General features: G+C 49.5%; 1 protein-coding gene across 1 annotated transcript in view; it reads right to left on the reverse strand.

Annotated features, from left to right (window-relative positions):
• Positions 1–1,486: 1,486 nt before the first annotated feature.
• LOC135572182 (collagen alpha-1(I) chain-like) overlaps positions 1,487–14,962 on the reverse strand; it is a 24,917-nt gene continuing 11,441 nt past the window's right edge. Inside the window, exon 2 of the mRNA XM_065019544.1 lies at positions 1,487–3,500. Coding sequence (XP_064875616.1) covers positions 1,487–3,500 — 2,014 coding nt within the window. The remainder of the gene's footprint in view (positions 3,501–14,962) is intronic.

Consider the following 14,962-nt stretch of genomic DNA (forward strand, 5'->3'; position numbering starts at 1 on the left):
GAGAGAGGGGTTGAGAGAGAGAGGGTTTGAGAGAGAGAGGGGTTGAGAGACCTCCCTGTCTGTTCTGACCCTGTAGAGACCTCCCAGAACTCAGCCCAGGGGAAGTTTAGGTGAAATTAACCAGGGTCAAGCTGAAATAAGGGTCCCTGTTTGAATAGTTAAAAATGAAATGCATCCTTAATTCCTTCTGTGGTGTAAACTCTGATCTGACATCGGTGAAAGGTGAAAGACATTTAGTGGAATCACTTGGAAGCGAGGAATAATGCATTTCTAAGCATTCAACATGCTCTGTCCCAACACTTCCAAATAGACTCCTCTCCTTGTGTCCTTTCTTCACGACCATTCAACATGCTCTGTCCCAACACTTCCAAATAGACTCCTCTCCTTGTGTCCTTTCCTTCACTACCAGTCACTATCACTGTTGTTGTATAAATATATAAGAGGTTTAAGAACTGGAAAGGGGAACATCCAGTATTTCACCTATCAGGACCTTTCAGATGAGTGGTGTTCTGTGGGTAAAGGAACAAGGACAGGAAGTGATTTGGAAGAATTGGGTCATGTTCCATATGTGGTACCTACAGAGTCTGCTATAATTGATTTGAATGGCTTTTTGGTGTCTAGTTTGTCTAATGTGTTCTCCAATCTCCCTCTACAGTTCCTCTGTCTGTCTGTTCTGTTTTTTAAAGGGAAATGCTGATTCTGTCTCAACTCTTCTGTGTGTGTGTGTGTGTGTGTGGGGGGGGTTGTTTTGTTGTTGTACTTCCTCAACAGCCCTGATTTTGAGGAAGAGGAAGACTCCTCACATGGTGTAATCTCTCTTGAGTTTTGTGTTCGATATTGTGTCTAACGTTGCCTGGTCACTCCTCACTCTGAGCCATCGAGCTTTAAATGGTCTATATTTCTAATCTCAGCCAATGTTATGGGAATGAAAGCAGATCCAGAAGTTGGTTGTCCTTCTACAGGTCTGGGGGCCGGGGTCATGACCCCTGTCTGTCTTTGTAAAGCAATAGCGACTAGTTTGGCTGAGAAAATGGATTATTATAGTTATAGTTATGATTTAGAATCTCCTTGTGGATGTCTGAAATGGCACCCTATTCCCTATATATAGGGCACGACTTTTGACCGCATGGTAGTGCACTAAACAAACGCCAAGCGCCTGGTTTGTTGTCATCGGGAATGTTTCCTGTTCCTGTCCCCGGGGAGCTGGAAGGATTCTAATTGGTTAGTTCAGCAGTTGGAGGAGGGGTTTGTATGTAAATAACTGTCTGCTTTTGTACTGTGATGTTTCATTTGAGTATCTTATATCAACGGTGTCTGATTTCACTGTGCCTTTCATTCAAAGGTTGTATTTACAACTTTTTAGTGGGTTTAAATATTAAAAAATATATATATATATATCTATACTTACCTGATGTTGTTGTTTCTGTCAGTCCATTACCTCCTCATGTTGTCACTGCAGGTGTTTTGTGTTTTTGACTGCAGCCTTTTATAACGTATGTATGACTGCCGCTCTGGGGCCTGGCTGTCGCTCGCTCTGGGGCCTGACTGCCGCTCGCTCTGGGGCCTGACTGTCGCTCCCTCTGGGGCCTGACTGTCGCTCGCTCTGGGGCCTGACTGCCGCTCGCTCTGGGGCCTGACTGTCGCTCGCTCTGGGGCCTGACTGTCGCTCGCTCTGGGGCCTGACTGTCGCTCGCTCTGGGGCCTGACTGTCGCTCGCTCTGTCACGGGCCTGACTGTCGCTCGCTCTGGGGCCTGCTGTCTGACTGCTGTCGCTGCGCTCTGGGGCCTGACTGTCGCCTGACTGTCCCTCTCTGGGGCCTGACTGTCCCTCCCTCTGGGGCCTGACTGTCTGGGCCTGACTGTCCTCCCTCTGGGGCCTGACTGTCGCTCTTTCTGGGGCCTGACTGTCGCTCGCTCTGGGGCCTGACTGTCGCTCGCTCTGGGGCCTGACTGTCGCTCCCTCTGGGGCCTGACTGTCCTCCCTCCCTGACTGGCTCCCTCTGGGCCTGACTGTCCCTCCCTCTGGGGCCTGACTGTCCCTCCCTCTGGGGCCTGACTGTCGCTCCCTCTGGGGCCTGACTGTCCCTCGCTCTGGGGCCTGACTGTCGCTCGCTCTGGGGCCTGACTGTCGCCGCTCCCTGGGGCCTGACTGTCGCTCGCTCTGGGGCCTGACTGTCGCTCGCTCTGGGGCCTGACTCGCTCCCTGGCGCTCTGGGGCCTGGCTGTCGCTCGCTCTGGGGCCTGGCTGTCGCTCGCTCTGGGGCCTGGCTGTCGCTCGCTCTGGGGCCTGGCTGTCGCTACTCTGGGGCCTGGCTGTCCGCTCGCTCTGGGGCCTGACTGTCGCTCGCTCTGGGGCCTGACTGTCGCTCGCTCTGGGGCCTGACTGTCGCTCCTCTGGGGCCTGACTGCCGCTCGCTCTGGGGCCTGACTGTCGCTCGCTCTGGGGCCTGACTGTCGCTCCTCTGGGGCCTGACTGTCGCTCGCTCTGGGGCCTGACTGTCCCTCCCTCTGGGGCCTGACTGTCCCTCCCTCTGGGGGGCCTGACTGTCCCTCCCTCTGGGGCCTGACTGCTCCTCACTGTGACTGTCCTCCCTCTGGGGCCTGGCTGTCGCTCCCTCTGGGGCCTGACTGTCCCTCCCTCTGGGCCTGACCCTCCTCTGTCTGCCTCCTCTGGGGCCTGACTGTCGCTCGCTCTGGGGCCTGACTGTCGCTCGCTCTGGGGCCTGACTGTCGCTCCCCTCTGGGGCCTGGCTGTCGCTCGCTCTGGGGCCTGACTGTCGCTCGCTCTGGGGCCTGACTGCTCTGCTCGCTCTGGGGCCTGACTGTCGCTCGCTCTGGGGCCTGGCTGCTCCCTCTGCTGACCTTCGCTCTCTGGGGCCTGACTGTCGCTCCCTCTGGGGCCTGGCTGTCGCTCGCTCTGGGGCCTGACTGTCCCTCCCTCTGGGGCCTGACTGTCCCTCCCTCTGGGGCCTGACTGTCCCTCCCTCTGGGGCCTGACTGTCCCTCCCTCTGGGGCCTGACTGTCGCTCGCTCTGGGGCCTGGCTGTCGCTCCCTCTGGGGCCTGACTGTCGCTCCTCGCTCTGGGGCCTGACTGTCCTCCTCTGGGGCCTGACTGTCCCTCCTCTGGGGCCTGACTGTCGCCTCCCTCTGACTGTCCTCCCTCTGGGGCCTGACTGTCGCTCCTCTGGGGCCTGACTGTCGCTCCCTCTGGGGCCTGGCTGTCGCTCCCTCTGGGGCCTGACTGTCGCTCCCTCTGGGGCCTGACTGTCGCTCGCTCTGGGGCCTGACTGTCGCTCGCTCTGGGGCCTGACTGTCGCTCCCTCTGGGGCCTGACTGTCGCTCCCTCTGGGGCCTGACTGTCGCTCCCTCTGGGGCCTGACTGTCGCTCCCTCTGGGGCCTGACTGTCCCTCCCTCTGGGGCCTGACTGTCGCTCTGGGGCCCGACTGTCGCTCTGGGGCCTGACTTTTGCTCGCTCTGTATCTCCCGTTGTGAACCCAGCTGAGGTCAACAGACACACAGGAGTTAAATTGGTCCCGCCAGGCATGAGACCCAGCACCTATGATCCAAATGAGAGCCCAGATGGAGCCCTGGTACCTTGAGTTATGCAAATATTGAGTTGTCCAATAAACACTGTCTACAAGTAAATAATCAGTCAGCAACACGAATAATAAACAGCTAAATCCCCCAGTAGTAGAGTGGTTGACCTATTCAGTTGGTCAGCTTGTTGCATTCAGATGAGGCAGTGGCACAAGGAGACAAACACTCATTGTACAACATTCTGAAGACAAGCGTTTTGGAAACACACACACACACACAAGCTGTTTTAATGGCCTGCACTTTGACGAGGAGCATCACACCTTTTTGGCTGAGTGTACAGTAACTACAGTACATATTTGTCTGAGTGTACAGTACATGTTTGGCTGAGTGTACAGTAACTACATTACAGTACATGTTTGTTTGAGTGTACAGTACATGTTTGTCTGAGTGTACAGTAACTACATTACAGTAACTACATTACAGTACATGTTTGGCTGAGTGTACAGTTTGGCAGTAACTACAATTACAATCAACTACATTGAGTTTGTGTACAGTAACACAGTACAGTACATGTTTGGCTGAGTGGAACAGAAGCTTCTCTCTGTAATTCTCGGTCTTTCTTTGACACCCAGCATAACATTGTCGAGGGTGTGTTAATAAATATTTCGCTACAAGGGGTGCCTGTGGCTTTTCAGCAGGGCTGGTGTCTGATCCGAATCAGTTGGAAGGGCATTTGATTTCCATAGCGTATTTTAACGTACTATATTAGAGACAATGGGCGGCAGGTGAGTTTCAACTGGGAAGCTTACAATTTATCCTCGATTTCTACCCATCTACGTGGCAGTTAGGATTTCTTTTTTTAATACATATATATATATATGAGCATTTTCGGGAACATTTTCATTTTCAATAGTGAAGTTTTCAATATCGTCACAGGAGTTATTATATATAAAAAATCAGAATTATAATGATAAAATGTCGAAACTAACGGGGATCCATTGTCGCCTAAAGAAATGGCGGGTGGATCTCCAGGGAGATTCATCAGGAGCCCTTATCAACATGTCTATAGAACATGGTTATATACAGACTACAAGGTAATAACATGGCTATATACAGGAAGTATATAAAATATCAACTAGATGGGCCAAAAAGCCGACCGCGCAAATAAAACTGGAGAAATGTCCTGATTTAAAAATGCTGGTTCTTTCACTCACATCCATCTCTCTGCTCCACCTGTCAGCCTCCTTTCCATCTGTCTTGACTTGAGAAGGGGGGGTTGCCCAAGGAGAGGCATTTATTACATTATGCTCTTTCACACTGAGGTTTATCGAGGACATGTAGGCGTGTTGGAACGATTTTTCAAATGCTGTGAGGACTATAAACATTCGCAATATGCGTACAAAAAAAATGTTTTTAAAATTTTTAAAAGACTTTGTTGACTTTAGTGTTTGAGGTGAATAAAAAGTTACTGAGAAGCTCAGTTTATTAGTGGTGAAATCAGCCGTCCCCAAAGTTCAGTGGGCCAGGTGACAGCGGGCCAGGTGATGGCGGGACCCAGATGACAGGGCCAGGTAACAGCGGGCCAGATGACAGCGGGCCAGGTAACAGCGGGCCAGGTAACAGCAGGCCAGGTAACAGCAGGCTCCCTCCACGTTACCAGGACAGAGAAAGCAGACATGTTGCTCACATGGCGCACTCCAACATAACACAATTTAAACATTTTTGAGACAAAACTCCAAAATGATGGTTAAGAGGCCAAACCAAAACTGTTTCTAACAAGAGTAACCGGTTACAGCACACTGAGCATGAGAATCGATACATTACTAGTATTAATAAGCGCATTAACATACATGTATGTAACCAAATGTCAGGTACATTTACTAGACCTACTGATAACCTGTGTAATGGGAATTACAATGAAACCACGAAAACTAAGAATTGACGGAGATAGCTTGAGCGCATTTTGGAGAGACGCCATATCTTCTTCACCACACAGCCCTCCTTATTCTTGTCTCAACATTTTAAAAAGATACTCAAGCCACATTATCTAAACTGCATATTTGCGATGCTTTTCACCTCACCGTCACAGCTCGGTCTACGCCGTGCGATTTGAAACACTCAGGGCTTTTTTTTTGAGGCAGAAGAAAAGCTAATTTATTCAATGAAGAAGCTTCCTTTCCAATTCCAAAAAGAATTTGAAACAGAGATCTGTATATACGACTAGATGCTCAAGTCTGGCCCTAACAATTGTAGTCGTTGTCCCAAAGGCGAAAGGAAGGCACAAGTTTTAATAAGTCTCGTATCAATCCCATAGAAATGATTACCTTTATTCTGACAGATTTTAGTAAGAGGAGCCCCTCTCGCTTGCTTCTGTCTTCCTCTGTGCTGAAACTCTCTCTGAAGAAGGCATCTGATTGAGCAAAACAGCACCACTCTCTGTATGTAGTTCATGTATCTGATCCTGTCTGAATCAAATAAATAAATATCAATTACTGAGACTTTGTGTCACTCGCACGTTATCTGAGATTGATACATTTTTCTGTCTGCGTCTCGGTCCAAATAAATGATAAGTATTTTATTTGGACAGGCAAGGAAGGTGCCAGGCCCACCCATAATGCCAGCCCTGCTATTCAGGATAGAGAGTTGTTTGTTGTTGTTGCATTTCTGCACAGGCAGCAGCATGACGGACGGACAGTAACACTAGAAGAAGAATAGCTGCTGGTACAAGACATGTTATGGTGCTCTCTGTCTGGTCATGTGACTACCTGTATGGTAGACTATCAGCAGGGAGGCAGGTTGACCCCCCCAGACACTCCCACTGACACTCCCACCTCCCACTGTACAAGTAGACTATCAGCAGGAGACAGGTTGATCCCCCCCAGACACTCCCACTGCTACAGTAGACTATCAGCAGGAGACAGGTTGAACCCCAGACACTCCACTGTACGGTAGACTATCAGCAGGAGACAGGTTGAACCCCAGACACTCCCACTGTACGGACTATCAGCAGGAGACAGGCTGACCCCCAAGACACTCCCACTGTACAGTAGACTATCAGCAGGAGAGCAGGTTGACCCCCCCCCCAGACACTCCTCACAGGAGACAGTTGACCCCCCCAGACATCGCAGACTATCAGCAGGAGACAGGTTGGCCCCCTCCAGGAGCACTCCCACTGTACAGTAGACTATCAGCAGGGACAGGTTGACCCCCCCCAGACACTCCCCACTGTACAGTAGACTATCAGCAGGAGGCAGGTTGACCCCCCAGACACTCCCACCTGTACAGTAGACTATCAGCAGGGGAGGCAGGTTGACCCCCAGACACTCCCACTGCACCAGACTATCAGCAGGAGACAGGTTGACCCCCCAGACACTCCCACCGTACAGTAGACTTATCAGCAGGAGACAGGTTGACCCCCCAGACACTCCTACTGTACAGTAGACTATCAGCAGGAGACAGGTTGACCCCCAGACACTCCCACTGTACAGTGTAGACTATCAGCAGGAGACAGGTTGACCCCCCCCAGACACTCCTACTGTACAGTAGACTATCAGCAGGAGACAGTTGACCCCCAGACACTCCCAGACACTCCCACTGACTATCATCAGCAGGAGACAGGCTGACCCCCCCAGACACTCCCACTGTACAGTAGACTATCAGCAGGAGACAGGCTGACCCCCCAGACACTCCCACTGTACAGCAGACTATCAGCAAGAGACAGGTTGACCCCCAGATACTCCCACTGTACAGTAGACTATCAGCAGGAGACAGGCTGACCCCCAGACACTCCCACTGTACAGTAGACTATCAGCAGGAGACAGGTTGACCCCCTGTGATACTCCCCACTGTACGGTAGACTATCAGCAGGAGTTTGACCCTCAGACACTCCCACTGGTAGACTATCAGCAGGAGACAGGTTGACCCCCCAGACACTCCTGTACAGTAGACTATCAGCAGGAGCACCCCCCAGACACTCCCACTGTACAGGACCAGCAGGGAGAGAAGTCCCCCCCCCAGACACTCCCAGACTAGAGCTTATCAGCTGGAGGTGTGTTTGAAAAGGCCTGGGTGTGATCTAAAATCGCTTCGCGGACTTCCTGTCATATAACCAGCCCTGGAACAGATATCTAATCTAGACCATAAACAGAGAGAGATACAGATATAGAGGAGAGAGGGGGATATAGAGAGGGAGAGAGAGAGAGGGGGGATATATATAGAGAGAGATCCTGCCTCTGTTTGATTACAGTAGCAAAAAAAAATGGGATGAAAATGGAGAGAAAGAGCGTATCTTGGTTGTTGCTGTGTCTCTGTTAAAACGTGATGTAAGTCTATTTCATGGTTCAAAGAGCCCAGCAGAGAAGGAGAGAGCAGAGAGAGACAGACTTGAATAGATTTTCAGAGGGGAAATAGAATTGACCAGTCCTGTTGTGTTGCGTATACCCAGGACATCAATAACAGTGTAAGAGCCATGACCTCTCAGCACCCGGCCCTGTTCTGATGTCTCTACATGTATTTAGCTGGTGGGAGAGAGAGAGGATGTTTAGCTGGTAAAAAAAGAATGGATGATGGTAAAAAGGATGTTTAGCTGGTAGACGAGAAAATGAGCTGGTATCTTGCTGGTAGAGAGGATGTTTAGCTGGTGTGTCTGGTAGAGAGAGATGTTTAGCTGGTAGAGAGAGAGGATGTTTGGCTGGTAGATGTTTAAAGAGAGAGAGAAGGGGATGTTTAGCTATTTCAGAGAGAGGATGTTTAGCTGGTAGAGCAAAGAGATGTTTGGCTGGTAGAGAGAGAGGATGTTTAGCTGGTAGAGAGAGAGAGAGAGAGAGAAGGGGATGTTTGGCTGGTAGAGCGAGAGAGAGATGTTTAGCTGGTAGAGAGAGGATGTTTAGCTGGCGAGCGAGAGAGATGTTTAGACTTGGAGAGAGAGAGAAGGGGATGTTTAACCTGGTATGTTTATTTTTTAGCAGAGGAAATGTTTAGCTGGTAGATGTTTGACCTGGTAGTGTTGTTAGTGTTTGGCTGGTAGAGCAGGACAGGAGGATGTTTGGCTGGTAGAGAGGGATGTTTAGCTGGTAGAGCGAGTGTTTGGCTGGTAAGAGAGAGGGATGTTTAGCTGGTAGAGAGAGGATGTTTAGCTCTCAAGAGAGACCCGGATGTTTGGCTGGTAGAGAGAGGGATGTTTGGCTGGTAGAGCTGTTCTGGTAGAGAGAGGATGTTTGGCTGGTAGATGTTTAGCTGGTAGGGGAGAGAGGGATGTTTGGCTGGTAGAGAGATGTTTGCAGCTGGTAGAGGAAGAGGATGAGAGAGAAGGGGATGTTTAGCTGGTAGAGCGAGAGATGGAGAGAGGGATGTTTTAGCTGGTAGAGGGAGAGAGAGAGGGATGTTTAGCTGGTAGAGATGAGGATGTTTAGCTGGTAGAGGAGAGAGAGATGTTTAGCTGGTAGAGGGTAGAGAGAGAGGGATGTTTAGCTGGTAGAGGAGATGTTTAGCTGGTAGAGAGAGAGGGATTGAGAGAGAGGGATGTTTAGCTGGTAGAGAGAGAGAGAGAGTTAGGATGTTTTAGCTGGTAGAGAGAGAGGATGTTTAGCTGGTAGAGAGGGAGGATGTTTAGCTGGTAGAGAGGGAGGGGAGGGATGTTTAGCTGGTAGAGAGAGAGAGGGATGTTTAGCTGGTAGAGGAGAGAGAGGATGTTTAGCTGGTAGAGAGAGAGATGTTTGAGCTGGTAGAGAGAAGAGGATGTTTAGGATGTTTAGCTGGTAGAGGGAGAGAGGGATGTTTAGCTGGTAGAGAGAGATGTTTGGCTGGTAGAGGGGATGTTTAGCTGGTAGGAGAGAGGGATGTTTAGCTGGTAGAGAGAGGATGGATGTTTAGCTGGTAGAGGAGAGAGAGGATGTTTAGCTGGTAGAGAGAGAGGGATGTTTGGCTGGTAGGGAGAGAGATGTTTAGCTGGTAGAGGTATGTGGCAGGGTCTACAGATGAAAACCAGGCAGACTAAATAACTTTTTGAGACAATACAGGGATGTTCCTTGCAGCGAGGTAGCTGGTAGAGAGAGCCGCGCCCTCAGAGCATGAGAGATGTTGTAGCTGGTCTGCTGTTCCCACATGAGAGTTCCTGTTCCCAAGAAAGCTAAGGTAACCAGGCGCTAGAGGGATGTTTAGCTGGTAGAGAGACACCTAGAGGGGATGTTTAGCTGGTAGATGACTACAGAGTGATGTTTAGCTGGTAGAGGGTAGACTTCCCTGAGAGGTAGTGGATGTTTAGCTGGTAGAGAGAGAGAGGGATGTTTAGCTGGTAGAGAGAGAGGGATGTTTAGCTGGTAGAGGAGGGATGTTTAGCTGGTAGGGAGAGATGAGGGTATGTTTAGCTGGTAGAGGGAGAGAGGGGTGTTTAGCTGGTATGTTTAGCTGGTAGAGAGAGAGAGGATGTTTAGCTGGTAGAGAGAGAGGGGGATGTTTAGCTGGTAGAGAGATGGATGTTTCTGGTAGAGGATGTTTAGCTGGTAGAGAGAGAGAGAGGGATGTTTAGCTGGTAGAGGGAGAGGATGTTTAGCTGGTAGAGAGAGAGGGTGTTTAGCTGGTAGATGTTTAGCTGGTAGAGAAGAGAGGAGGGGGATGTTTAGCTGGTAGAGAGAGGATGTTTAGCTGGTAGAGAGAGAGAGGATGTTTAGCTGGTAGAAGAGAGAGACAGGGATTTTAGCTGGTAGAGAGAGAGGGGGATGTTTAGCTGGTAGATGTTTAGCTGGTAGAGAGAGAGAGGGATGTTTAGCTGGTAGAGGAGAGAGGGATGGGGTATGTTTAGCTGGTAGAGGGAGATGTTTAGCTGGTATGTTTGGCTGGTAGAGAGAGAGGGATGTTTAGCTGGTAGAGAGGAGGGATGTTTAGCTGGTAGAGGAGAGAGATGTTTAGCTGGTAGAGATGGATGTTTGGCTGGTAGAGGAGGGAGAGAGAGATGTTGGTAGAGAGATGTTGGCTGGTAGAGAGAGAGAGGGATGTTTTAGCTGGTAGAGGGAGGGAGAGAGGGATGTTTAGCTGGTAGAGAGAGGATGTTTAGCTGGTAGAGAGGATGTTTGGCTGGTAGGATGTTTAGCTGGTAGAGAGATTAAGGGAGGGAAGGGATGTTTGGCTGGTAGAGAGAGAGGATGTGGCTGGTAGAGAGAGAGGATGTTGGCTGAGAGAGAGAGAGGGATGTTTAGCTGGTAGGAGGGAGAGAGTTTGGCTGGTAGATGTTTAGCTGGTAGAGGAGAGAGAAGGAGGGAGAGAGATGTAGCTGGTAGAGAGAGATGTTTGGCTGGTAGAGAGAGAGAGGGAGATGTTTAGCTGGTAGAGAGAGAGGATGTTTGGCTGTTTTAGTTTGGCTGGTAGAGAGAGAGAGGGATGTTTTAGCTGGTAGAGGGAGGGAGAGAGGGATGTTTAGCTGGTAGAGGGGTAGAGAGGGATGTTTAGCTGGTAGAGGGAGAGAGAGAGAGAGAGGGGATGTTTAGCTGGTAGAGAGAGAGGATGTTTAGCTGGTAGAGAGCTGGTAGAGAGGGCTGGTATGTTTAGCTGGTAGAGAGAGAGAGTTTAGCTGGTGTTTAGCTGGTAGAGAGAGTTTAGAGGGGGGGATGTTTAGCTGGTAGAGAGAGAGGGAGGGATGTTTAGCTGGTAGAGGGAGGGATGTTTAACTGGTAGAGAGAGAGAGGATTAAGAGGAGGGGAAGGAGAGAGATGTTTGGCTGGTAGAGAGAGAGGATGTTTAGCTGGTAGAGAGAGAGATGGATGTTTAGCTGGTAGAGAGAGGGGATGTTTAGCTGGTAGAGGGAGAGAGGGATGTTTAGCTGGTAGATAGAGAGGGAGCTGGTTTTTAGCTGGTAGAGAGGGAGAGAGGGATGTTTAGCTGGTAGAGAGAGAGAGGATGTTTAGCTGGTAGAGGGTGTTTAGCTGGTAGAGAGAGGGATGTTTAGCTGGTAGAGGGAGAGGGAGAGAGGGATGTTTAGCTGGTAGAGAGAGAGAGGGATGTTTAGCTGGTAGAGAGAGAGAGGCATGTTTAGTTGGTAGAGAGAGAGAGGCATGTTTAGTTGGTAGAGAGAGGGGGATGTTTAGCTGGTAGAGAGAGAGAGGGATGTTTAGCTGGTAGAGGGAGGGATGTTTAGCTGGTAGAGAGAGAGAGAGATTAAGGGGAGGCAAGTAGGCAAGGAGAGAGCATGTTTGGCTGGTAGATTAAGGGGAGGGAAGTAGGCAAGGAGAGAGAGATTAAGGGGAGGGAAGTAGGCAAGGAGAGAGAGATTAAGGGGAGGGAAGTAGGCAAGGAGAGGGAGGAAAAGGGAGAGAGACATGTATCCCAAATGGCACCCTATGTCATATATAGTGTACTATTTTTGACCAGGGCCGTTAGGAAATAGGGGCCATTTGGAACACAGACAGTCTGAAAAATGCCAGTTGGAATACATACTGTCCTTGTTGATATGATATCAACATGATGTAACAGATTGGCTAGTAAAGACGGTGATATTACCATAATATAACTAATTGCTTTATCTTGGCCGCAGTTGTAAATGAGAACTTGTTCTCACCTGGTTAAATAAAGGTGAAATAAATCAAAGAGAGGGTGAGAATCTAGCTGGGTGAACCTGAGAGAGGAGAGGAAAGGGGAGGTAGAGAGGGTGAGAATCTAGCTGGGTGAACCTGAGAGAGGAGAGGAAAGGGGAGGTAGAGAGGGTGAGAATCTAGCTAGGTGAACCTGAGAGAGGAGAGGAAAGGGGAGGTAGAGAGGGTGAGAATCTAGCTGGGTGAACCTGAGAGAGGAGAGGAAAGGGGAGGTAGAGAGGGTGAGAATCTAGCTGGGTGAACCTGAGAGAGGAGAGGAAAGGGGAGGTAGAGAGGGTGAGAATCTAGCTGGGTGAACCTGAGAGAGGAGAGGAAAGGGGAGGTAGAGAGGGTGAGGATCTAGCTGGGTGAACCTGAGAGGAGAGGAAAGGGGAGGTAGAGAGGGTGAGAATCTAGCTGGGTGAACCTGAGAGAGGAGAGGAAAGGGGAGGTAGAGACGGGGAGAATCTAGCTGGGTGAACCTGTATTGGAAGAGGATTCGCTCCAATCATTTATTATACATGTGTTTTTACCGTCTTACATCAGTGATCACCGGGAAATGGACATATTTATTTTTCATGAGTTTAAACAATGTTTAGGAGTGGAGGGGAAAGGGGAGAGGTCAGACAGGAGGGGAAAGGGGAGGTAGGGTCGGGGAGAGAGGAGAGGAAAGGGGAGGGAGGGTCAGGGAGAGAGGAGAGGAAAGGGGAGGGAGGGTCGGGGAGAGAGGAGAGGAAAGGGGATGTAGGGTCGGGGAGAGAGGAAAGGAAAGGGAGGTAGGGTCGGGAGAGAGGAGAGGAAAGGGGAGGGAGGGTCGGGGAGAGAGGAGATGAAAGGGAGGTAGGGTCGGGGAGAGAGGAGAGGAAAGGGGAGGGAGGGTCGGGGTAGGGGAGGAAAGGGAAGGGAGGTCAAGGGAGAGAGGAAAGGGGAGGTAGGGTCGGGGGAGAGAGGAAAGGGGAGGTAGGGTCGGGGAGAGAGGAAAGGGGAGGTAGGGTCGGGGGAGAGAGGAGAGAAAGGAGAGGAAAGGGAGGAGGGAGGGTCGGGGAGAGAGGAGAGGAAAGGGGAGATAGGGTCGGGGAGAGAGGAGAGGAGAGGAAAGGGGAGGGAGGGTCGGGGAGAGGAGAGGAAAGGGGAGGTAGGGTCGGGAGGAGAGGAAAGGGGAGGGAGGGTCGGGGAGAGAGGAGAGGAAAGGGGAGGTAGGGTCGGGGAGAGAGGAGAGGAAAGGGGAGGTAGGGTCGGTTACGTACGTTATCTTTATATACAGTGCCTTGCGAAAGTATTCGGCCCCCTTGAACTTTGCGACCTTTTGCCACATTTCAGGCTTCAAACATAAAGATATAAAACTGTATTTTTTTGTGAAGAATCAACAACAAGTGGGACACAATCATGAAGTGGAACGACATTTATTGGATATTTCAAACTTTTTTAACAAATCAAAAACTGAAAAATTGGGCGTGCAAAATTATTCAGCCCCCTTAAGTTAATACTTTGTAGCGCCACCTTTTGCTGCGATTACAGCTGTAAGTCACTTGGGGTATGTCTCTATCAGTTTTGCACATCGAGAGACTGAAACATTTTCCCATTCCTTGCAAAACAGCTCGAGCTCAGTGAGGTTGGATGGAGAGCATTTGTGAACAGCAGTTTTCAGTTCTTTCCACAGATTCTCGATTGGATTCAGTTCTGGACTTTGACTTGGCCATTCTAACACCTGGATATGTTTATTTTTGAACCATTCCATTGTAGATTTTGCTTTATGTTTTGGATCATTGTCTTTTTGGAAGACAAATCTCCGTCCCAGTCTCAGGTCTTTTGCAGACTCCACCAGGTTTTCTTCCAGAATGGTCTTGTATTTGGCTCCATCCATCTTCCAATCAATTTGAACCATCTTCCCTGTCCCTGCTGAAGAAAAGCAGGCCCAAACCATGATGCTGCCACCACCATGTTTGACAGTGTGGATGGTGTGTTCAGGGTGATGAGCTGTGTTGCTTTTACGCCAAACATAACGTTTTGCATTGTTGCCAAAAAGTTCAATTTTGGTTTCATCTGACCAGAGCACCTTCTTCCACATGTTTGGTGTGTCTCCCAGGTGGCTTGTGGCAAACTTTAAACAACACTTTTTATGGATATCTTTAAGAATTGGCTTTCTTCTTGCCACTCTTCCATAAAGGCCAGATTTGTGCAATATACGACTGATTGTTGTCCTATGGACAGAGTGTCCCATCTCAGCTGTAGATCTCTGCAGTTCATCCAGAGTGATCATGGGCCTCTTGGCTGCATCTCTGATCAGTCTTCTCCTTGTATGAGCTGAAAGTTTAGAGGGACGGCCAGGTCTTGGTAGATTTGCAGTGGTCTGATACTCCTTCCATTTCAATATTATCGCTTGCACAGTGCTCCTTGGGATGTTTAAAGCTTGGGAAATCTTTTTGTATCCAAATCCGGCTTTAAACTTCTTCACAACAGTATCTCGGACCTGCCTGGTGTGTTCCTTGTTCTTCATGATGCTCTCTGCGCTTTTAACGGACCTCTGAGACTATCACAGTGCAGGTGCATTTATACGGAGACTTGATTACACACAGGTGGATTGTATTTATCATTATTAGTCATTTAGGTCAACATTGGATCATTCAGAGATCCTCACTGAACTTCTGGAGAGAATTTGCTGCACTGAAAGTTTAAGGGGCTGAATAATTTTGCACGCCCAATTTTTCAGTTTTTGATTTGTTAAAAAAGTTTGAAATATCAAATAAATGTCGTTCCACTTCATGATTGTGTCCCACTTGTTGTTGATTCTTCACAAAAATACAGTTTTATATCTTTATGTTTGAAGCCTGAAATGTGGGCAAAAGTTCACAAAGTTCAAGG

The sequence above is a fragment of the Oncorhynchus nerka genome, linkage group LG6, assembly GCF_034236695.1.
Source record: "Oncorhynchus nerka isolate Pitt River linkage group LG6, Oner_Uvic_2.0, whole genome shotgun sequence".
NCBI lineage: Eukaryota > Metazoa > Chordata > Actinopteri > Salmoniformes > Salmonidae > Oncorhynchus > Oncorhynchus nerka.